Source organism: Paramisgurnus dabryanus, chromosome 4, assembly GCF_030506205.2.
Source record: "Paramisgurnus dabryanus chromosome 4, PD_genome_1.1, whole genome shotgun sequence".
Classification (NCBI taxonomy): domain Eukaryota; kingdom Metazoa; phylum Chordata; class Actinopteri; order Cypriniformes; family Cobitidae; genus Paramisgurnus; species Paramisgurnus dabryanus.
Genome location: NC_133340.1, coordinates 22,027,879 through 22,053,209, shown reverse-complemented (window position 1 = coordinate 22,053,209; position 25,331 = coordinate 22,027,879). Strand labels below are relative to the sequence as shown.

General features: G+C 37.5%; 2 protein-coding genes across 7 annotated transcripts in view; both read left to right on the top strand.

Annotated features, from left to right (window-relative positions):
• Window positions 1–24,492, top strand: part of LOC135785657 (NLR family CARD domain-containing protein 3-like) — a 107,248-nt gene extending 82,756 nt beyond the window's left edge. For 2 of the 3 annotated variants that reach the window (XM_073814310.1, XM_073814312.1), the window contains 9 exons: window positions 12,484–12,594; window positions 15,151–16,944; window positions 17,085–17,258; window positions 17,623–17,796; window positions 19,048–19,224; window positions 19,490–19,663; window positions 22,318–22,491; window positions 23,662–23,835; window positions 23,969–24,492. In XM_073814310.1, the coding sequence (XP_073670411.1) occupies window positions 12,484–12,594; window positions 15,151–16,944; window positions 17,085–17,258; window positions 17,623–17,796; window positions 19,048–19,224; window positions 19,490–19,663; window positions 22,318–22,491; window positions 23,662–23,835; window positions 23,969–24,014 (2,998 nt within the window). In that variant the 3' untranslated portion in view covers window positions 24,015–24,492. Of the gene's footprint in view, window positions 1–11,032; window positions 11,213–11,361; window positions 11,441–12,152; window positions 12,258–12,483; window positions 12,595–15,150; window positions 16,945–17,084; window positions 17,259–17,622; window positions 17,797–19,047; window positions 19,225–19,489; window positions 19,664–22,317; window positions 22,492–23,661; window positions 23,836–23,968 lie in introns of those variants that run through there. The other variant, XM_073814311.1, reaches the window with a different exon arrangement.
• Window positions 1,431–8,886, top strand: LOC141282019 (ribonuclease inhibitor-like). Of its 4 annotated transcripts, XM_073814319.1 has the most exons (9): window positions 1,431–2,507; window positions 2,630–2,806; window positions 3,151–3,324; window positions 3,609–3,782; window positions 4,069–4,242; window positions 6,044–6,214; window positions 6,564–6,734; window positions 7,056–7,229; window positions 7,751–8,886. In XM_073814319.1, exons 1-9 carry the CDS (start codon window positions 1,657–1,659, stop codon window positions 7,758–7,760), a joined length of 2,076 nt encoding a protein of 691 aa, XP_073670420.1. In that variant the 5' UTR covers window positions 1,431–1,656; the 3' UTR covers window positions 7,761–8,886. The 4 variants fall into 4 exon arrangements, with proteins under 4 accessions (XP_073670420.1, XP_073670422.1, XP_073670421.1 ...); XM_073814321.1 differs by lacking the exon at window positions 3,609–3,782; XM_073814320.1 differs by lacking the exon at window positions 6,564–6,734.
• Window positions 24,493–25,331: the final 839 nt, after the last annotated feature.

The window sequence follows — 25,331 nt, the reverse complement described above, 5'->3', positions numbered from 1 at the left end:
TTGAAGTCCTCGAAACATTTAAATCAAATCTACAGAAGAAGTTTCAGTGTTTGTGTGAGGGAACATCAATGCAGAGAAACCCAACACTACTGAATGAGATCTACACAGAGCTCTACATCACAGAGAGTGAAAGTGGAGAGATCAGTAATGAACATGAGGTGAGACAGATTGAGACACAATCCAGAAGAACAACAACAGAGGAGACACCAATCAAATGTAATGACATCTTTAAACCTTTACCCGAACAACACAAACATATCAGAAGTGTGCTGACAAAGGGAATCGCTGGCATTGGAAAAACAGTCTCTGTACAGAAGTTCATTCTGGACTGGGCTGAAGAGAAAGAGAATCAGGACGTCCACCTCATATTTCCACTTCCTTTCAGAGAGATCAATTTGATGAAGGACAAAACACTCAGTCTTTTAGATCTTCTTCATCTCTTCTTTCCTCAAACAAAAAAAATGGAAATCTTCAGTGATAAATATAAAGTGTTGTTAATCTTTGATGGTTTGGATGAGTGTCGTCTGTCTCTGGATTTTCACAGCAGTGTGAGGTTGTGTGATGTAAGTGAATCAACCTCAGTGGACGTGATGCTGACAAACCTCATCAAGGGGAATCTGTTTCCCTCTGCTCTCATCTGGATCACCTCCAGACCAGCAGCAGCTGATCTCATCCCCTCTGAGTGTGTTGATCGAGTCACAGAGGTACGAGGCTTCAGTGATCCACAGAAGGAGGAATACTTCAGGAAGAGAATCAGTGATGAGAGTCTGGCAACAAGAATCATCTCACACCTGAAGTCATCCAGGAGTCTCTACATCATGTGTCACATCCCAGTCTTCTGCTGGATTTCAGTCACTGTTCTAGAGAGAATGATGAGTGAAGCAGAGAGTCAAGAGATCCCCAACACTCTCACTGAAATGTACACACACTTCCTGATCATTCAGACAAACATCAAACATCAGAAGGACTATGACAAGAAAGTAAAAGATGAAGAGATGATCTTTAAACTGGGTAAACTGGGGTTTGAGCAGCTTATGAAAGGCAATCTGATCTTCTATGATGAAGACCTGAGAGATTGTGGCATTGATGTATCAGAAGCATCAGTTTACTCAGGATTGTGTACTCAGATCTTCAGAGAGGAGTTTGGTTTGTATCAGGGGAAAGTTTACAGCTTTGTTCATCTGAGCATTCAGGAACATCTAGCAGCTCTATATGTGCTGTATTCATTCCTGTTATATAAGAGGGCTCTACACAATGAATATTTACCGTCAAAATATGCAAACGAGTTCACATGTGACACACTATCAGATAGGGATGCACCGAATCCAGATTTTTTAGGTTCGGCCGAATCCCGAATCCACCGTTTAAGATTCGGCCGAATCCGAAACCGAATACCGAATCCTACTCGCATCCTTATTCCATTAACACAGTAAAACACATTAATGAATTATACAACGTCCACAGCATGTATTTTTCATTTTATTTAATTTTAACTGTACATTATGCCAGGATGACAAGTTGGAAAACTATTTTGACAATTACCATAAGCCTATGCATAATGAAAGCGATGCGTTGCGACACGCTCGTTTTTCCAATAAGCAAGCAGCTCCGCGCTGAAAACAATATTTAACTTTGAGTGAGAAGCTCCGCTCGTCAATGTCAGGTTTCACACGGCCGTCCAATTACAATGGAGGAGGGGCGGGACATTACATTACCACAGCAACCAACCGGCTCACAGCTGAAGCATCACAGCTACCAAGCGCTCGGCTGAAAAACAGCTGGCATTTGGTGTCCTCAAGGCGTTTTCAGCCGTGTTTAAAAGTTTTGGTGTGTCCAGCCCCTAAGGCTCAACGAAAGAAAAAGCTCATCTCCACGTCAGCACCCGATGTGTGTAATCAACGGCCGCGTGACGTCGACCAGCGTAGCGCAAGCCTAGGATTCGGTTCGGTGGAAAAAAATTCTAGGATTCGGCCGAACCCGAACCCCGTCAAAAAGCCCAGTATTCGGCCGAATCCGAATCCGAATCCTGGATTCGGTGCATCCCTACTATCAGATCTGCATCAGAGAGCTGTGGATAAATCTCTACAGAGTGAGAATGGACATCTGGATCTTTTCCTCAGATTTCTTCTGGGTCTCTCACTGGAGTCCAATCAGAAACTTCAGCAGGATCTTCTGAAACACAAAGAGAAAATCTCCTGGAGCAAAGAGAAAACTGTTGAGTACATTAAAACCAGAATAAAGCTAAATCCAGATAAATCCATCAATCTGTTTCACTCTTTAAATGAACTGGGTGATCAGTCTCTTGTGAATGAAGTCCAGGAGTATGTACAGTCTGGAAATCTTTCAAACAAGAAAATCACCTCTTCTCAGTGGTCAGCAGTGGTCTTCATTTTGCTGACATCAGAGCATTTAGATGTGTTTGAGTTGAGGAAATACACAGGAGACATGACATCAGATGAAGTTCTTCAGAAGCTGCTGCCTGTGGTTGAAGCATCAAGATCAGCTGAGTAAGTCACAATGGGTGCAATCGTGTGTGTGTGTGTGTGTGTGTGTGTGTGTGTGTGTGTGCATGTTTTTTTTCTGTACTTTGTGGATTTAAATTGTATCTCTAATATTTTGTCATTCTCAGTCTTTCTATGTGTGAACTGTCAGAGAAAAGCATTTCTGGTCTGACTTCAGTACTAACTTCAAAATCTTCATGTCTGAGAGATCTGGATCTGTATGAGAATTATAATCTAAGAGATTCAGAAGTGAAGCTGCTCTCTGATGGACTGAAGAATCCAAACTGTAAACTGGAGAAACTGAGGTAAGATCATAAATGAGTTTCATCACATCTTTAACAGATGACTTTTGTGGGTTTATATCAACACATTTGTCTTCAGTGATTCTTTACTGATATTATTTAATAACACAGTTTTGAATTTTACAGTGTTTCCTGTCAGTTTCTCTCTTTTTGTATAAAAACAAACAAATCATTTATTTCAAAGTGAGCTGTCTTTTTATTTTCATTTATTAATTTAACCAAATTTAAAGACACATTGATAAGCACCATTGATGGGTGATTTTGCTTTTTTTCAGAAACTTTTAATCTGAACTGATGTGATGTGTAGTAAAGTGAGAGAGTTCAGTGTGTGTTATTGTTCTCTACAGATTGAGGTGTTGTGATGTCACAGATGATGGTTGTGCAGCTTTGGCTTCAGCTCTGAGATCAAACACACATCTGAGAGATCTGGATCTGTCTGAGAATTATAATCTAAGTGATTCAGCAGTGAAGCTGCTCTCTGATGGACTGAAGAATCCAAACTGTAAACTGGAGAAACTGAGGTAAGATCATAAATGAGTTTCATCACATCTTTAACAGATGACTGTTGTGGATTTATATCATCACATTTGTCTTTGGTGATTCTTTACTGATAGACAAAACAAAACAATCATTTATTTAAAGCTGAGCTGTCTTTTGATTTCATACATTAATTTAAACAAATGTAAAGAAACATTGATAAGCACCATTGATGGGTGATTTTGCTTTTTTTTAGAAACTTTAAATCTAAACTTATGTGATGTGTAATGAAGTGAGAGAGTTCAGTGTGTGTTATTGTTCTCTACAGGTTGTGGGGATGTGGTGTCACAGATGAAGGTTGTGCAGCTTTGGCTTCAGCTCTGAGATCAAACACACATCTGAGAGATCTGGATCTGTCTGAGAATAGACAACTAAGAGATTCAGGAGTGAAGCGGCTCTGTGATGTACTGAAGAATCCAAACTGTAAACTGGAGACACTGGGGTAAGATCATAAATGAGTTTCATCACATCTTCAACAGATGACTGTTGTGGATTTATATCATCACATTTGTCTTTGGTGATTCTTTACTGATAGACAAAACAAAACAATCATTTATTTAAAGCTGAGCTGTCTTTTGATTTCATTCATTAATTTAACCAAATGTAAAGAAACATTGATAAGCACCATTGATGGGTGATTTTGCTTATTTTTATAGAGACATTTAATCTGAACTTATGTGATGTGTAGTAAAGTGAGAGAGTTCAGTGTGTGTTATTGTTCTCTACAGGTTGAGTGATTGTGATGTCACAGATGAAGGTTTTGCAGCTTTGGCTTCAGCTCTGATATCAAACTCACATCTGAGACATCTGGATCTGTCTGAGAATAAACAAATAAGAGGTTCAGGAGTGAAGCTGATCTCTGATGGACTGAAGAATTCAAACTGTAAACTGGAGAAACTGAAGTAAGATCATAAATGAGTTTCATCACATCTTTAACAGATGACTTTTGTGGGTTTATATCATCACATTTGTCTTCAGTGATTCTTTACTGATATTATTTAATAACACAGTTTTGATTTTTACAGTGTTTCCTCCCAGTTTCTCTCTTTTTGTATATAAACAAACAAACAAAACAATCATTTATTTAAAGCTGAGCTGTCTTTTGATTTCATTCATTAATTTAAACAAATTTAAAGAAACATTGATAAGCACCATTGATGGGTGATTCTGCTTATTTTTATAGAGATTTTAAATCTGAACTTAAGCATGGATTAAAGTTTTCCGTCGCTAGACAGATTTCCGTCAATTGCTAAATTATTAAATTCACTTTTTATAAAGACGACGTGTATTCACCTTTTAAGTGGAATGTGATCAAAGCCTGGAGTTGAGCAAAATCACGTTCCTCTCTCCACTGTAAGCGTTCAGTAATCACTACGCACCAGATCCACTCTGTGTTTTCGGGCTGTATCACGTTAAGCTGAGGTAAATCTTTATTTCAGCTAGCATGGACAAACTTATAATGCAGGAAGGCTCCGATGTTTTGATAAAGGTGTAAAAGACCAATGGAGATAGACTTGGCTTAGCGAAATGAGGAATATTGGCAAGCCTTTCAGTTCGTGGGCTAAAACAACCAAACAGCCAGGTAACTTGCATGTCTTTGCACAATATCATTAAGGGTCCTGTATTTTGGGGGTAAATAATTTATCCCATACGTGATTACGCGCGTCCCGTTTTAACTTCTATGCTGATCTAGCCAGTGGCTGATACAACGGGTTTGTTAAACTCGTGGGTAAACTTTGTGTGGCGCCACAAGAACCAAGAGGCAGATGACATCCAAATCCAGTGAGAGCGATTCGAGGAATCATAAGAGTGCTCTTGCGGCACTTTGATGTCATCCACCGGTCGGTTCTTGCAGTTGCATTTGAGCGTGTTCACAAAAACGTAACATTTGTACATATATTTAAGCACCGAAGTTTAAAAACAAGTGATTTTAAGCCATTCAAACACGAACAACATTGCTAAATGGGCCAGCTGTTTCTGTGTCAGAGGAGCACGCAAGCCGCGCATTCGCTTCTCATTCATTGAGCTTGTGATTGTTTTTGCCACTTTATTGGCCTTAAATAAACATATGCGTCAAAAATCCAGTCTTTGCAAGTATCCTCATAAACACGACCATTTAGGTCTTAGGAGAAAGTAAACAGTAGAAACATTGCGCATAAAATAGCACAGTCATTCAATTTACAACTGTCACTATGGTTACAGACATACTGTGCGAATTGTACACTACTTTAACTCGAGTTACTCGTTCAGGATTTATATTCATACATAACGATACTGTATTATTACTGTGACTGTAAGCTATTGTGTGAACAGAACAGACCCTGCATTTTTCGTTTATGTGTACTGAATAATATAACATGAAAAAGTTGTATTTGTTCACATTAGTAAATGCATTATATAACATGAACAAACAATGAAAAATATAGAGAATAAGCATTAATTATTTCTTGTTTTGCTGTTTTGCCTTAATCTGAAATGCCATGCGAAGTACAGCTATATATGCCACAGGAGATTTTAATATGGAATTAATGGCAAAAAAATCTCCCCTTAAAATGCTATTGGTCTCGCCTAAAGTGTTAGTTAAAGTAATATGACTTGGCCTGAAAAATAATTTCAGTCAGAAGAATTTTTTCACTTTAATTCATGACTTATGTGATGTGAAGTAAAGTGAGAGAGTTCAGTGTGTGTTATTGTGCTCTACAGGTTGTATCAGTGTGATGTCACAGATGAAGGTTGTGCAGCTTTGGCTTCAGCTCTGAGATCAAACTCACATCTGAGAGATCTGGATCTGTCTAATAATGATCTAAGAGATTCAGGAGTGAAGCGGCTCTCTGATGGACTGAAGAATCCAAACTGTAAACTGGAGAAACTGAGGTAAGATCATAAATGAGTTTCATCACATCTTTAACAGATGACTTTTGTGGGTTTATATCATCACATTTGTCTTTGGTGATTCTTTACTGATATTATTTAATAACACTGTTTTGATTTTACAGTGTTTCCTCTCAGTTTCTCTCTTGTTGTACATAAACAAACAAACAAAATCATTTATTTAAAGCTGAGCTGTCTTTTGATTTCATTCATTAGTTTAAACACATTTAAAGAAACATTGATAAGCACCATTGATGGGTGATTTTGCTTATTTTTATAGAGATTTTAAATCTGAACTTATGTGATGTGTAGTAAAGTGAGAGAGTTCAGTGTGTGTTATTGTTCTCTACAGGTTGTGTCAGTGTGATGTCACAGATGAAGGTTGTGCAGCTTTGGCTTCAGCTCTGAGATCAAACACACATCTGAGAGATCTGAATCTGTCTCATAATAAACTAAGAGATTCAGGAGTGAAGCTGATCTCTGATGGACTGAAGAATCCAAACTGTAAACTGGAGATACTGAGGTAAGATCATAAATGAGTTTCATCACATCTTTAACAGATGAATTTTGTGGGTTTATATCATCACATTTGTCTTCAGTGACTCTTCACTGATATTATTTAATAACACAGTTTCTCTCTCTTTATAAACAAACACAACAATCATTTATTTAAAGCTGAGTTGTGTTTTGATTTCATTCATTAATTTAAACATATTTAAAGAAACATTGATAAGCACCTTTGATGGGTGATTTTGCTTATTTTTATAGAGACTTTAAATCTGAACTTATGTGATGTGTAGTAAAGTGAGAGAGTTCAGTGTGTGTGTGTTATTGTTCTCTACAGGTTGTATAGATGTGATGTCACAGATGAAGGTTGTGCAGCTTTGGCTTCAGCACTGAAATCAAACCCATCACATCTGAGAGAACTGAATCTGTCTAATAATAAACTAAGTGATTCAGGAAAGAAGCTGCTCTCTGATTTAAAGGAGGATTCACATTATAAACTAGATACACTGGAGTAAGTAAATAATTGTCTTTGTTGTCACATTTTCTAAAGTGATTGTTAAATGATTATTATGATTTTATGGACTGGTTATTAAAATGTTTAAAGTTGAATCCCAAATCACACACACATGCACTATTCCACATCATTTTCTAGAATAAAAAAGTTTAAGTACTGTGTTCAAGTATTGAAAATACCACAAAACAAAGTGTACTTTAAGTACCCAGATGATGCATTCATTCAACAAAAAATCGAAGTGTGCAACACTGGACACTTTATACACTAAACAATCACTGCAAATTGATTTTCATTGACTTGCCTGTGTTGTACTATGCGTTTGACTTCATTTGCCCTTATATTTATATCTTATATTTACAAAACCATTGAGTGTTCAATTTGGGATGATACTGCTCTTCTAAAATTAATTCCCTACATGATCAAGTTCATAGTGCATATAGTGTATAGGATGTCATTTGGGACACAGCTTATAATTGGACTGATTTTGATGATGAAGATTATGATGATGATCTCTTCAGGTTCTGGTGATGATGATGATGGAGCCACTACAGTGACGTCACAATGAACCAACAGAATGAACCAACACTGAAGACACACAAGTTCAGATTTCAGTATTAACTCCTGAAAGTACACAGAGACTATAAAACCTCTAACAATACATCATGTAATTTGAGAGCATTTTATTTCTATTTGTAAATAACACAAAGGTTTACAAGGAAGTCTGACTAGCCGTATATGTAACCGGTGACTTGCGACGCCAAACTTTACATGCAGCCAGCGACACCGGTGGAATAACTGAACTCTGTGTTGTGACTTTACGAAATCAGACACAGGACAGCAGGCTTCGGTTCTTCTCCAAGGGTATTTTTACTACCTGACACATGAAACAAATAAGCAGCCTCTTTAGATGGTATTGCCCTTTTCATTCTAAAATACACACGTTGTACATTTCACCATGTGCTCGCTTTTCCACATACTTGGACAAGATTATTACTCTAAGGGGCGGTTTCCCAGATAGGGTTTAAGACTAGTCCCAGACTAACTTAAATGTTAGTGTTGTCTTGACTGAAAACAACTTGCTCTGACATATCTTAAAATATATCAGTGTGAGTGTTGTGTCTGAAGATGCACACCAGTAATGTTTGTTTATAAATGATGCTTTTAAAAATGACTTGAATATCCTAATTTAACTAAGGCCTAGCTGGCTTAAGCTAATCCCTGTCCGTCCGTTATTGTTGTGTTTTTTAGTTTATTTTTAATCATTTATTTACATAATCATTTTATAATCATTAGTTATCCATATAATTGTATTATTCAACACTTATTATTATTATTATCATCAATTTCATTATTATCATTTGTATCATAATATTATTGTTTGTTCATTTATTCACTCATTCAATATATTTCTATATTTTATGTCTTATTAATTTCATTGTTGTGCAGTCTCATATTTGTGAAGTTCATGAGATGTCCTGTCTGTGTTAACAGAGATAAATAAAGAGAATGTTTATGGAAACTCAAGGTTTATGGGATGTTGCTATTAAGCAGTTTTGTTATAACAGTGCCTTTTGAATTCATGTTGGTTAGACGATGTTTGAACATTGAGACATATGCAACTGAGAATGTCCATCAATAAACTCTTTTATAAATAAATATCTGATCAATTGAAGTGCCAGCAGAATGGCCTGTACCGTAGGTGCAAAGCCCTATTGTTTTTGCTCCGTTTCTTCTTCTCCAAAATGAATCGCATTTTTGAGGGCCTAAACATGCTCGGAAACTCATGAAACTTTGCACACACATCAAGTGACGAAAATGTAGATGTGGTATAGGTGTCAGAAGTGGGCATGGAGAAATGACTCGATAGCGCCGCCTGCAGCCCTCCCACTTTGAAAAATTTGGTAGAGTCAAGTATCGCCTCAAGACCTACAAAAAGTCCCTTGGAACCAAGCTCTAAACCCCACAGGAAGTAGGACATTTTTAATTTTCTCTGTGATTTCTGTGCAAATTCTGGCATTTCCAGGCTTTCTACTTTAACAAACTCCTCCTAGAGATTCATCAGATCATCATCATATTTGGTCAGTTTCATCTAAAGGCCTTTGCGATGTTAAATTGCGGAGATCTTTTTGTTGGAGCGTTTGTCCGTGTTGGCCTGCCAAATTGTGACGTCTTCCACATGAAACAGGGTGTTGTTCTAACTCATTTCATTAGATTAAAACCATATTTGGTCAGTCTCATCTGAAGGCCTTTGCGATGCGGAATTGCTGAGATCTTGACTTTTCATTGGAAGGTGTGTCCGTGGCGGCCTGCCAAATTTCGGCTTTTTGCCATAAAACTGGAAGTTATTGTAATTCAGGCATACAATGTCTGACCTGCCCCATACTTCACACGGTTAATAAGGGTCCTGACCTGAACACATCAACATGGCAAAATACAGATACATTCATAGCGCCACCTAGTGGCAGCAGGAAACACTGTGATTCACTTCTCTAAGAGATTTAACTTTAAATCCACACATATAACACACTAAAAATTACATCACCACTGTTCAGTGTTTTTCCTAAGGCCATCGGGTGGCAGTGCACATGCGTGAGAGTGCCCTTTAATCGCTGCTTGCAGCTTTAATTTCCTTTGTATTTTTATGTTTTTTTTATGTGTTATGTCTTCTTGTTTATATGGTTGTGACTATGTATGTTTACTACTCTGTGTTCTGTACGTTCTTTGCAATAAAAGAACACTAAAGATAATTCAGATATTAGTATGAACTCCTGAAAGTTTAAAGAGACTATAAAAACCTCTAACAATTCATTAATAATATAAGGATTTAGACTTAGGATAAATACTTATTATTAATGAAACTAGCCGTATACACCTTCCAGCTATAAACTAGAGTAATGGCTGGTGAATAAAGGGCTTTTCCATCATGCGTGAACACTGAAAATTGAAATGAATAATGGCAGTGCTGCTGACCAGAAGGACACCTCAATACAGTAATGAGTTAACTCTCACATCTTTATTATCATCTGCTCTATGCTATTTTACCAGTCACATTAAATAAACATAACATATGAATGTGAGAATCACTTACATTCCCAAAGAACATTATATCTAGGATTGCCAACTTTCTCATTCTGAAATATGGGAGAAAAGATGGCCTGCCACAGCAGTGAGGATATGGTTTTGTGAATACAGTGTATTTAAGCCATTTGTCAAAATGATAGTTTATTTCCTAATTAAATATTAATTTATAACTCTTATACCTTGGCAACAGGTTTAGGTTTATTTGTTAATTTACAGCAGGTACTTTGCAAACTTTTCCTCTCATAGTAAAGTAAATGAGATAGGTGCACAAACTCTGTGCAGCACAATATTTGATCTGTTGCAACCTGGAAATGTTGTCTGGAACAGCACTCATTTGATGTTACTAAACACTTTAAATGTTTTGATGTTAAATCATTTGTAACATTAATGTGTTACTAAATACTTCCAATGTTATTTAATTCAGACGTTACTTTCGTTTTTAAAGAGAGAAATATCCTAAATCCGAGTTGAACTCAGCATAACTGGCAGCAAGCTAGCACAGACTAAAGGTAACATTGTGGGGCGGTTTCCCGGACAGGTAATCCCTGTTTGGGAAACGACCCCATAGTCTTTTAATGATTAAAAAAATTTATGAACGCCAACTCGGTTTTAGTACATCAGGGTGGGGCCTTTAGGAATAGGGCCAATCAGATAGCAAGTTTACCCAATCAGAAGCTGGGAACACTCCGGGAACACGCAAAGTAGAAGTGAAAGTAAACTTGTGGGCAAGTCATCGCCGTTAAAAACAAGAAAAAGAACTTGTGTGCAAAGCTGGCGTCTCCAAGTTTAGTACAACGAAAAATATGCCCACAAATAATCGTTTAAATGATTTTAACATTTTAAAAGTGTGCGCAAACATGTACGGGTGTTTCAAGACAGGATAACTCATTTTAACACAGGTGAGTGTGGAGTGTCACAACGACGCCATATCCGACACTAGACACGTATCTGATGATCTCTTTACATATGTTGTTAGCTGTTCCTGCTGGTACATAATCTGCTTTGTCTCATTCTTATTGCTCTTTAAATTTTATTTTGTTTATTCCAGATGGCAGGTCAGATCTGGTACAGGTTTCCACATTAAATGGGTGTTCCCGTCTCTGTACTGATTTAAATTAACACCTGAGGTATGAATATTTGTGTATAAAGTCATGCAATCACTTAAGTTAAAACCAAAATGTTAAATGTTTAGTTTAGATAGCAGCCTGTATTTTGAGTTCTGAACAGCTTCAAACATCCCCAATATCCATCTAAATCAGTAGAAATTTATTTTCTGTTGTAATGACATTAACAATTAAAGTTATTATAAATGCTGGTGAAGAGATATGGTCATTTTCCACCAGCTAAATACAGTAGGAGGAAGTTTTTATTTCAATTTAAAATAGTCCACTGCTCTTTTTGACTGTAAAAACCTTTATTTATTTTTTTGTGATTAACTGTTTACTACATAAAATTATCCTACATTATTTAATGAGCATTCTGTGAACATATAACCTTGATATCTTAAATATTGAGTGTCACAGATTAAAAATCAATGTGAAATCAAACTTTGATGCTTGTAATCTCATTATATTATATTATGAGACTTTAACCTAAATTTCACAGACAGACAGGGTCACGTTTATGCACTTATTGCATTATTTTCTGAGAGCAATCATGAAGTGTTGTGCATTGGCCCATCGTCACTGTTATGAGCTGTATCTTTGTCATTGAACAAAATTTATTATAAGCGAAAATAAGTCATCAATTTTAGTTGAAAGACAGGGCAATCTTTCTTATACAGCCATCTATCATTATTACACTATCTTTATCACATTTTCTCTTCATGTTTTGTCACAGTTGAGTCCAGATGAACGGATCAGATCCCAGCTGTGTGTCCATGAAGAGCGACCGGTCTATGGATCCTCCACCTCGGTTACAGGAACAAAATAAACTTGACTTTGGGTAAATGCTACACCAAACATGTTGACCTTATTCAATCATTTTTAAAGGGTAATCATTTGTCCTGTAACCAAAACTAGTGTTTGTGTGGGGGTTTTGTGTATTATACTAGGACATGTTTACACAAATAAAAAAAGTGTTTTAATATAATTTATTTGAAAGAATAATAATGACATTGAAATATTTCAGTCAGTTATCACTTTCTGATTTTTTTCTTGAATGTTTTCAGGAGTCTCGACAAACTTCAAATATTAGAGTCACCAGAACCCATCTGTGTGTCCATGAACAGTGACCAGTCATTGAATCTTCCACCTATTCTGGAGAAAGGTTCAGATTTTAGGTACAGTAAAGTGAATTACATCAGGAGTGTTGTGGGTCAACTTTGATGGCCCTTAGAATATTTTCTGCAATGAATATATAAACACCAAAATAAATAACCAAGCCTCTGCTTAAAAAAACAAACATTTTCTGTCTTCATGCGTTCATTTGAAATCATCACTTGAATGCAGGTGGGTTTCGTCAAAAACTGAACATTTTGGACAAAAAACTGAGAAAAATGGGAGTGCATTTTCAAGCAAAATACATTCAGATTTCATTTTCTTAAATGAAACCTTCAACAATGAATTAACTTTAAAAAAATATATAAAATAAATAAAATTTAAAGCAACACTATGTAGTTTCCATGTAAAAATGACTTACAGCTCCCCAATGTGGTTGAAAAGCGCAACAGTGCCTGGTCTCAGACACTCTTCTGCAGGCAGGGGGAGGGGCGGGGCTGTGTTTCCTACCCTCCACCGCCACTTTCAGAGTGTGCTTGTAGCAGCTAGGAGCTTGCTCAGGTTGCAGCAACAGTACAATTTGTCCAGTTAAAAGTTGTTCTATCACTGAAATAATTTTAGAGACATTATTCAAAGGTGAAAAAACTACATAGTGTTGCTTTAAGCAGTTATTTATCTTAGATTGATAAACTGGGTAATAATTCCCAGAATTTAACGAGACACAGCAACTTTTGTAGTACAACGAGGTCACCCTTCGCAAACCCTTATGTGCACCCTTTGTGTTAGGCTGATACATTTCACGGAATTTCGACACAAGTTGATCAGAGACAGGCCGGACTTTTGTATAGCCTCTCAGTGTCATTGGCTGGCCTTGCTATATTATCACTGAAGTGAAGTAATCTCCATATTTTATGAGTACATCTTTAGGTTTTTCTAATTCAAGAGCAGCAGCATCACTGAGAGGCCCAGGATGACAGGAAGGGAAAGTTTTTTGGCTGCCAGTTTGACTCTTGCCACCCATGGCTAACAGGTTCAGGAGCTTTAGGCGGATGGTTCACAGAAGCCCTTGTCTGGTAACAGACATCTGCCTTGTTGTTGTGTTCTACCTGTAAATAATTTTATGAATAATTAAAATTACTGTAACAGTGACATGCATGCACGCACACACACACACACACACACACACACACACACACACACACACACACACACACACACACACACACACACACAAGCATGCACACATGCATGCACACAAGCATGCAAAGGTCTGATAATGAATGCAAAATTTAACACAAATCAAGAGCATGCGATTTAGCGTGCAGATGTAGTGTGCATGAACACAAACATGTTATATATAAACGTTAAATGCGCACAAGAAAAAAAAAAAGTTTTAAACATTGTCTTATTTTGTCTTACCTTTATTCACGTTGGCATGTGGGAAGATAGAACAAGACCTCGGCATTGAATTGCTCCATGAAGTGTCTGACGTATCGCTGTCTGACTCTGAACTATCAGTATCCACACATTGACACACCGGAGCCCTTCGTCTACATTCAGATCGACGGGTTATTGGGGTATCAACGACATGACTAGACTTTGTGACACAGACGCGAAACTTTGTGTGTCTGTAAAGTCATCCCCCTCACTGACATTGTCCTGTTCCCGATCAGATTCAAAATGGTCAAAACATGAGTGATCGGAGTCAGAGTCTATTAACACCTCCAGTGCCTGTTCAACTGTATATCTCTTCATTCTTATATGATATTACAATCTACATTTTCTCTGATACCTCCCTTTTGTGCCGATCATCTCTGTAGTTTTGATTACGCACCTGCAAGTACCGTAACTCATTGAGGAGATGCACAAAGGTCTTCTCTACCATAATACACCTAAAACACGGATTGCCGGAAAAACCCGTCATTGGCGGGGAAGCATTTTCTCGTAATTGACGAGATAACTTGTCAATGGTGATGAAAGAGTTAATAGCAGGATTAAAATATTTATCTATGAAATAATTCAAAGAACCTGATAAACACAGTGCATTAAATATATAAAGAAAGAAATAAAGAAAAACAAATATAAAAAATAGTATTAGTTTAGTAGTTTGGATGCCTAAAATGTAATATTATAGGGGGCATATTGTAGATCTTAGGAATTTGCAATCAGCTCACATTTAGGGGGCGTGCACACCAAAGCCTTTATGCCCGTGGCCGGCGCAAGTTTTCAATTGTTTCCAGTGGAAGCGCCAGCATCTGGCGGATTTCTTTCACGTTGAAAGCCGGCGCTCTGTGTTTTTTCTGCCCTCAGCGCTGAGGGTCGATAGTTGAAAGAGATTCAACTTTGGGTGAAATGTTCCTCTCGCCAATGTCAGTTCTCACACGGCAATCCAATCACAGTGGAGGAGGGGTGGGACAAGTATCACAACAACCAACCGACTCACAGCTGAAGTATCACAGCTACCAAAGCGCTCAGCTGAAGAAAGCTGGTGCTCAGCTGAAAAAACAGCTTGCATTCGGCATCCCCCAGGCGTTTTCAGCTGCGTAAAATTGTTTTGGTGTGTCACGCCCCTAACAATTACAACTGTTACCTTTTTAACTCTTTTGTTCCTTTAACAGCCCTAACCCTAAATGTGCTGAAGTCTTGAACACATTCAGATCAAATCTACAGAAGAAGTTTCAGTGTTTGTGTGAGGGAACATCAAGTGAGAGAAACCCAACACTACTGAATGAGATCTACACAGAGCTTAACATCACAGAGAGTGAAAGTGGAGAGATCAGTAATGAACATGAGGTGAGACAGATTGAGACACAATCCAGAAGAACAACAACAGAGGAGACACCAATCAAATGTAATGACATCTTTAAACCTTTACCTGAACAAGACAAACCCATCAGAAGTGTGCTGACAAAGGGAGTCGCTGGCATTGGAAAAACAGTCTCTGTACAGAAGTTCATTCTGGACTGGGCTGAAGAGAAAGAGAATCAGGACGTCCACCTCATATTTCCACTTCCTTTCAGAGAGATCAATTTGATGAAGAACAGATCACTCAGTCTTTTAGATCTTCTTCATCTTTTCTTCCCACAAACAAAAGAAATGGAAATCTTCAGTGATGAATATAAAGTGTTGTTCATCTTTGATGGTTTGGATGAGTGTCGTTTGTCTCTGGATTTTCACAGCAGTGTGTGGTTGTGTGATGTAAGTGAATCAACCTCAGTGGACTTGATGCTGACAAACCTCATCAAGGGGAATCTGTTTCCCTCTTCTCTCATCTGGATCACCTCCAGACCAGCAGCAGCTGATCTCATCCCCTCTGAGTGTGTTGATCGAGTCACAGAGATACGAGGCTTCAGTGATCCACAGAAGGAGGAATACTTCAGGAAGAGAATCAGTGATGAGAGTCTGTCTGATCAAATCATCTCACACCTGAAGTCATCCAGGAGTCTCTACATCATGTGTCACATCCCAGTCTTCTGCTGGATTTCAGTCACTGTTCTAGAGAGAATGATGAGGGAAGCAGAAGGTCAAGAGATCCCCAAGACTCTCACTGAAATGTACACACACTTCCTGATCATTCAGACAAACATCAAACATCAGAAGGACTATGAGAAGAAAGATGACGACATGATCTTTAAACTGGGTAAACTGGCTTTTGAGCAGCTTATGAAAGGCAATCTGATCTTCTATGATGAAGACCTGAGAGATTGTGGCATTGATGTATCAGAAGCATCAGTTTACTCAGGATTGTGTACTCAGATCTTCAGGGAGGAGTTTGGTTTCTATCAGGGGAAAGTTTACAGCTTTGTTCATCTGAGCATTCAGGAACATCTAGCAGCTCTTTATGTGCTGTATTCATTCCTGTTATATAAGAGGGATCTACTCAATGAATATTTACCATCAAAATATCCAAAGGAGTTCACATGTGACACAATATTAGATCTGCATCAGAGAGCTGTGGATAAATCTCTAAAGAGTGAGAATGGACATCTGGATCTTTTCCTCAGATTTCTTCTGGGTCTCTCACTGGAGTCCAATCAGAAACTTCTGCAGGATCTTCTGAAACACAAAGAGAAAATCTCCTGGAGCAAAGAGAAAACTGTTGAGTACATTAAAACCAGAATAAAAATAAATCCCAAACCAGATAAATCCATCAATCTGTTTCACTCTTTAAATGAACTGGGTGATCAGTCTCTTGTGAATGAGGTCCAGGAGTATATAAAATCTAAAACATTTTTAAACCTCAAACTCTCCTCTTCTCAGTGGTCAGCAGTGGTCTTTATTTTGCTGACCTCAGAGCAGTTGGATGTGTTTGATTTGAGTAAATACATAAACAGAGACCTCAAAAGAAACATGACACAGGATGAAGTTCTTCAGAAGCTGCGGCATGTGGTTCAGGGATCAAGATCAGCTGAGTAAGTCACAATGATTTCTATTATTAGATTTGTGTGTGTACAGTAGTGCATATCTAAGTACGGTTATAAGTACCATTATTTTTATATTATTTGACATGAGGGCATGTTAAACTGTATATCTATTATTTTGTTGTTATCAGGCTTTGTCATTGTGAACTGTCAGAGAAATGCTGTGATTGTCTGACTTCAGTTATCTCTTCAAAATCTTCATGTCTGAGAAAGATGAATTTGTCTGAGAATAATCTAAGAGATTCCGGAGTGAAGCAGCTCTCTGTTGGGCTGAAGAATCCAAACTGTAAACTGGAGACACTGAGGTAAGATCATAAATTAGACTCTTATGAAACATATCTTGTAAGTGCAGATGTTCATCTCTTTACAAGGGGAAGGACAGCATCTTCATTTGCATGTGCTGCCTCTGTTTTTCAAGCACCAAATCACTAAAATCATGTATAAGTCAGGTAACAGCACACAACTTACCAAAGTTAGTTTTTTCTTTCACAGTTTATCTTACAAACTTAAAAAATTGAACTTATTGTACTTTTATTTCACATATTCATTTGACATCCTTTATTTTCTCATATTTACAAGCAATGTTGAGTTTCTCAGCTACTCTTTCTGTTTCTGAAGTGATGTGATTTGTAGTGAAGTGAGAGAGTTTAATGTTATTGTTCTCTACAGGTTGTGTGATTGTGATATCACAGATGATGGTTGTGCAGCTTTGGCTTCAGCTCTGAGATCAACCCCATCATACCTGAAAGAACTGGATCTGTCTGATAATAATCTACGTGATTCAGGAGTGAAGCTGCTCTCTGAAGGACTGAAGAATCCAAACTGTAAACTGGAGAAACTGGAGTAAGATCATAAAATAGTTTTTTACATTAACAATGTTTAAATGATTTTCAAATGACTTTCAGTATTTTATATCACCACATTTATCTGGTCTACAGCCGACCCAAATGCAGTTTAACTTTAATAATAAAACTCAAAACAGGGTTGTTAATAAGTATATCATGTATGCAGGTCCGGGCACTAGTAAGGTCCCAATTACCAGGGTAACTCACTTCACATTGGGACACTGTTCACTTATTTTCCAGTGTTGTGGCTGCTTAAGCGTGTTGTGATAATTCACAGCTGTTATTCATCAACAACTGGCAAAACCAACATCTCTCTGCGGAGGATTTTCTCGAATTTTAGAAAAGAACCGCCTTCTCCACTTTAAAAAAAAATGCAATTGCGCAACACTCCTGATTGACAACTAGGAGGACCAATAGTCTTGATGATCCACCTGGAAATAGAAAATCCTCCGCAATACCTTTAAGTATATTTCATATATATTATATAACACTTTCATTATTCTCTTACATATCTGTGCATAAATTAGAGGAATATTACATTTAAATATTGAGTAAATTGTGGTCCCTTGCTGTCTAGCGATGTGTGTTTATTTAAAACTACAACAAATGTTTGTCTTTATAAAGGTTCTGTCACATTTCATGAAGTTTATTGAGTTGGCTCATGCGATTTTCGGTTGAAAAGGTCAAGTGATTTATGGTAAGGTAATATAGGGACCATCAATGCTTACTGGTTTTTGCATTGCATTGTGTGAATTTTTAGGGAATGAACGTTCTAGTGCACTGGAAGGATTTTGCGATTGAGACAGCCGTTAAAATGGCAAATTTCCCGATCAGTGCCCTGACTACTGAAAAAGGAAGCTGATTGATAGGGCTATATATACTCAAAATAACAAGACACATCTGGGAAGCAATCACCACAAGGACCAATGAACAAAAGAACTACACAGAACTACAAACATGGACGACGAATACAAGACTTCAAAATAAGAGACAGGACCAGGGAAACACTGGACAGATTTTTTTATTAATTGAATAATAATTAAACAACAAAACTGATGTTATACGCTGATCGCTCTAGTGAAAGTGCAAGAAAAAAACTTTTGTTTACTTTTTAAGATTCTTTATTCATTCCATTTACTTAACCTTTTTCCACAGCTTTTTACATTAGATTTTCCTTTGATTAACCTAGATTTTCTTAAGACTTTTACTGAACTGATGTGAATTTAGAGTGTGTGTCATTGTTCACTAGGTTGAGGTGTTGTGGTGTCACAGATGAAGGTTGTGCTGCTTTGGCTTCAGCTCTGATATCAAACCCATCACACCTGAAAGAACTGAATCTGTCTGGGAATAAACAAATAAGAGATTCAGGGGTGAAGCTGCTCTCTGATGGACTGAAGAATATAAATTGTGAACTTGAGAAACTGAGGTGAGATGAGATCTAAATCTCTACCATAAAAGGATCATTTTTACACCTTTTCTTGTCTCAATCTACCATGTTACATATAGTCATATATTTGTTGTTGTAGTAATGGTATTAATTTAAAGTGACTTACTTTGTCTGTAGCAAGTAAGGCTGCCTGTTTCTCTTGATTGGTTGCCAATTTATTGATTTAAAATTTAAACCGCATTGTGATTAGGCAGCAGCTCTAGTTATTATTCATTATTTTAGTGTGTGTTATTGTTCACTACAGGTTGAGTTATTGTGGTGTCACAGATGAAGGTTGTGCAGCTTTGGCTTCAGCTCTGAAATCAAACCCATCACATCTGAGAGATCTGTATCTGTCTGATAATAATCTAAGAGATTCAGGAGTGAAGCTGCTCTTTGATGGACTGAAGAATCCAAACTGTAAACTGGAGAAACTGGTGTACGTGAACTGATCATAGCTTAGTTTCTTGCTTGAAAAATGTTTAAAGGGCTTTTTAAATTACTTTCAGTTGGCGCTGGTTCATTTTATTGAATTTATTTGTCTTTAGTGACTCTCTGTTGATAATATTTAATACCATTAGGGATGTTACGATGCAATTGCCTGTCTTAAATTGATTCTGAATCCCAAGGCTGCGATTCTTTGTTTCATGCACAGCTTGTGCGTGTACTATGGCATTTGGTCAGTAGGAAGTGTTTATCAATCTAAAATCATTATGAGTCGGAGTCATTTATAACGTCCATTTAAAAAAGCAACACTCGTTAAATAAAAATCATTCAAAATATTCTTTATTATCATGAAAATACCTGAAACAATTTGAAGAACAGCGATATAAATATTCCTGTAGACCATGGGTCACCAAACTACTTATTCATTTAGCTGACGCTTTTATCCAAAGCGACTTACAATTGCTATACATGACAGAGGTCGCACGCCTCTGGAGCAACTATGGGTTAAGTGTCTTGCACTGCGCTATCACCACCCTATACTGCGCTATCACCACCCTATACTGCGCTATCACCACCCAAACTAAGGCCCGCGGGCCGACTCAGGCCTGCCACCCCCCTTTGACCGGCCCACTACTCCCACTACTTGAACCGGCCCTATGAGGCAATTTTATTTTTGTAATCGTTTTTTTTTTTTAAGTAATAACATGTTCGCATCTGGTATTTTGTTGATTTTTTAAGTGAAAATGACTAAATGATATTTAGTAATAAAATTAACTATATTGTCGAATTTTTGTCACGCGACATGCTCGTGATCAAGCAGTGACAGACAACGCAAGTGCAGATAACTGTCACATAACTGGCAATGTTCAGGACAGAAAAATGGCTAGCGTTAAACGAAAAGTTGATAAGAGAGTGCAGAGTTTTCAAAGAACAGTGGACCAACGATTATTTTTTGTTCAGTGTAAGGGCCGTGCAGTTATTATATGTAAAGAAAGTGTTGCAGTTTATAAAGAATATATTCTTTGTCGTCATCACGAAACCTGCCACAAAGAGTATGCTAGCTAGCGAGGGCAAGCAAGAGAAGACAGGATTCGGAGGATGAAAGGCAAACTGGCTGCACATCAGAATCTATTCCTTCGCCAAACTCAGGTAAACCAGGCCGCTGTCCGAGCTAGCTATACAGTAGCTCACCTACTAGCTACACATGGAAAGCCGTTTACTGATGGGGATTTGGCTGTGCCAGGCTAGTAATCTCTACTACACAATGAGGCCCACTGGTGGTCATTTTGGTCTGGGTAATACAAATTTATGTTATATAGCTGACCCGGCTCCCATCACAGTCAGGAACGATAATGTGGCCCCCAGAGAAAAAAGTTTGGTGACCCCTGCTGTAGACATTTCCTGGAATAGCGTTGGTAATGCTACTTCTTCTGTGGCACAAAGGGAGTTTCTGCATGAGAGCGCCCCTTGGCATTCACATGTGCCAGGATTTCACCATAATCCATTCAAATTCATTCATTGACAAAACGCGCATTTGCATGGTTAAAGGGATAGTTCGGCCAAAAACGATATTAAACCCATGATTTACTCACCCCCAAGCTGTCCGAGTTGCATATGTCCATCGTTTTTCAGACAAACACATTTTCGGATATTTTAGAAAATATTTTATATCTTTCAGTTGATTAAATGTAATGTTACGGGGTCCAGCAATAGTCCACGACCTTCAAGTCCAAAAAAAGTGCGTCCATCCTTCACAAATTAAATCCAAACGGCTCCAGGATGATAAACAAAGGTCTTCTGTGGGTAATCCGTGCGGTGTTGTTGTAGAAATATCCATATTTAAAATGTTATTAACGTTATAAACTACCTTCCGGTAGCGCCGCCATCTTAGACTCAGGAGAGAGTATTAGCGTAGTGTACGCACTTTTCTTAGTGACGTATGACAAATTCGGAGGGTGGGGGCACAGAGCAGCAGCAGAGAAACTCTGCACGCTGCGTAAGGTCTCATCCTGAATGCGCATCACTCTAAGATGGCGGCGCTACCGGAAGGTAGTTTATAACGTTAATAACATTTTAAATATGGATATTTCTACAACAACACCGCACGGATTACCCACAGAAGACCTTTGTTTATCATCCTGGAGCCGTTTGGATTTAATTTGTGAAGGATGGACGCACTTTTTTTGGACTTGAAGGTCGTGGACTATTGCTGGACCCCGTAACATTACATTTAATCAACTGAAAGATATAAAATATTTTCTAAAATATCCGAAAATGTGTTTGTCTGAAAAACGATGGACATATGCAACTCGGACAGCTTGGGGGTGAGTAAATCATGGGTTTAATATCGTTTTTGGCCGAACTATCCCTTTAATCGTTACACCCCTAAATACCATTGTGTATATTGGGTATATTTTTTTATTTAAACTCCCTTTTTTTTAAGTGGCCCAGCTAAGGTTAAACGCCCTGTGTAGTATTGTCACTTAACTTCTTCTGCTTGACTTCTCAGCATAAGGATCATTATGAAATTAATATCGTTAATTCATATTTAGAAGTGGGTATACTCCATGCCAACTAATAAAGAAGTGGGTATACTCTGTGCAGGTATACAGTGAGAGACTTCAATGTGTGTGTTGTTCTCTACAGGTTGTGGGATTGTGGTGTCACAGATGAAGGTTGTGCAGTTTTGGCTTCAGCTCTGAGATCAAACCCATCACACATGAGAGAACTGGATCTGTCTGAAAATAATCTTAAAGATTCAGGAGTGAAGCTGCTCTGTGAGGTACTGAAGAATCCAAACTGCAAACTGGAGAAACTGTGGTAAGATTATACATTAGTCATATTAAAATAAAAATTTTAGTTATAGTAGAGATGTTATGTTAGAATTTAGGCATTACCATCATTGGTAAAACCTAAATGTTATATGTATCGATATGTATGCGATATGGCCCAGTCAGGGAACTATGGCTTTGTGTAGTAAATGCTGCTTCATCTGAAAGCAGGTGATGGTGATTTACTGTTAATCAAGGAACCGGCTTTACTGATGAGATGTGCATGACTATCGCAAGCGATTTATCGTGCAGCCCTACCCTGAAAAAAGCAGTACTTTGCTGCAAAACTATTAGAAAAGCTATAAACACTGAATTACTTATCAATGAGAAGATAACGTCTGGGTTACGTATGTAACCATCGTTCCCTGAAGGAAGGGAATGGAGACGTCACAGCGATGACCAACGTATTGGGATCTCGCTTAGAGGGACCAATCATCTTCCAGTCCAGTGTATATAAAAGAGCCAATGAATGTTGGCATACAGTATTGGCATCTGCTAGCACCGCCCCGCCGTGCTGGTATAAAGGTAGCAGCAGGTGCACTGCATAATCAGCTTTTTCGCTGAAAAGCAGAGCTTTTTCGATCAAATTGCTTTTGTAGTGTAAACGCGCATGTGGTTGAATGTGTTCGAACAGCCACACGCGACCGCCTCCTCTTCGCCCATTTATCTAATCTGAGGTACTGAACACAATGTTTTACGTCTTTTCTGACTTCTGGTGCGAACAGGTGTACAGCACTATTTTTAGCCTTTCATTGATAAAACTAAAGCGGCTGATCTCCGCAGTTTAATTTTGCAAGCGTGTGAAAGTTCATCAGTTGCTCTGAAAATTCAGAAAAAGCTCTAACATATACATGTACAAAACTGTTACAACACAAGCAGTGGACTCCGACATAATATTAGTTCTCGTCCATATAAACTCTTTATTACTCCCGCTCACGTTTAAATGACAGTGGAGAGACTCGCCCACGTCTCGCCAGACCACCCCCTCACAGTATTCAGGACAGAAGCGGTCAAAAGTGGACAAAAGAGACTGATTTAAATACCAGGTGTAAACTTGATGTGTCTCTTTCGTCCACTTGTGATCCGATCAACGAAAACACATCCGAGTACCAAGTGTAAACAGCCAAGAGAGTAAAGAGTGTGTTTTTGTTTTCTACAGGTTGAATTATTGTGGTGTCACAGATGAAGGTTGTACAGCTTTGGCTTCAGCTCTAAGATCAAACCCCTCACATCTGAGAGAACTGAATCTTTTTAAGAATAAACTTGGAGATTCAGGAAGGAAGATGCTCTCTGATTTAAAGGAGGACCCACATTATAAACTGGAGACACTGAAGTAAGTAGTAATAATCTTATATACATGTTTGTCATATTTCCATTTGAAAACATTTTTTAAATATAGTAGATATTAATGTAAATTTAATAGTAGATATGACCAATATCACATCTGTGACTGTAATCTCTTTTAGTATGGTCTTGGAGTATGGCTATGAAGATCTTTTCGTGATCAAATAGTGACTGTGGACGAATCACTGAGACATCGAAGACAACATGATTACCAGAGATTCTGATTATAATATCAATTTTGTAAAAAGTATTCAGTCTAACTGTGTGTGCTGTATGTTTTTTTATGTGTGAACCAATGAAGAGAAAATATCAGTAGTATTAGAACATTTGTCTTATCCACATAAATGTGTTTTGTTATTTGTAACTGATGGAAATTATTTAAACCTAAACTGCTGTGAATATTTTTGATTGTTATAGTTTCCGAAAAGGCCGAATCATATTATTTTAGATAAGATCAGACATAAATATTTCAGTAGATTTGAAAAAGACTGATCTGAGAAACACTGAATCTTAATAAGATGTAGCTTGCCATTTTTCTCTTCCACATTATTTTATTATAAACAGTATATCATACATGTTCTTCTAATGATTAAGAAACCTGCTAATTGAATGAGTTTTTAGACAAGCTTATTAAGTTTTTTTTTTTTTTAAAGAAATGAAGTGTTTATATAAACAGTATTTTATTTTCAGATTGGCATCTAAAATAACCAACGTTATAGCTTCAGTATTGTAAATCTGCAACAGTATGTAGCATTTGTGCTTATTGTGATATATATACACACACATTACTTTGACACTAGGCATTTGTATTTGCTGTAATATGCATGTGTTTCAATATAAACCAAGAATATGACATTTCCAGAATTTATATTGTCTGTTAGTTTGCTGTTGACTATACAAATTAAAAATGAACCAATGTGTATGCCTATGGTGTTGTCATTAAATTTTTTTCTAATTTTATCTAGCCTATAGTGTGTGGTATTGTGTGCTAAACCATGGTGTTTTACTTAGGCTGACATTGTAGTATATTAGGGTTCTTTTTGTTCACTGTGACGGAATCTATCAATGTAAACTGTGTTTCAGGGACAACGCGGCCGAGTTACTTCTGTGATATTTTCATTGTTCAGAATATTGTAAACTGTTTGCTAAAGTAATGGAAAAGAGGTTATTTATACTAATGATTGTGATCTAATATATTTTTCTCTCGTGTACAACTGGGTTTCTGTAACTAGTCTAGTTTACCTATGAAAACTGGACTATGTCTTGAGATTCTTCGAGAACCGGCAGCAAAGCCATCTTCTTCCATTTAAAACCTTAGACTTTCAAACGCATTCGACCGCACAGATCATGCAAGTACAGTATCCAAGTTATTCTATATCATAGAATATAGCTGTGTTTAAGTTGGTTAAGTAAAGTGAATGTTGGTTTTCATGCAGACTCCATTAGACTCATAATTGTTATGATTCATTCTGCTAAATCTTACAA

Bases quoted from the DNA above. Each gene is read 5' to 3' on its own strand.
- LOC141282019 (XM_073814319.1), top strand. From the start codon at position 1,657: ATGTCAGGTTTCACACGGCCGTCCAATTACAATGGAGGAGGGGCGGGA. The intron at 2,508-2,629 runs GTAAGTCACAAT...TGTCATTCTCAG, and splicing joins GAAGCATCAAGATCAGCTGA to TCTTTCTATGTGTGAACTGT. The intron at 6,735-7,055 runs GTAAGATCATAA...TGTTCTCTACAG, and splicing joins TGTAAACTGGAGATACTGAG to GTTGTATAGATGTGATGTCA.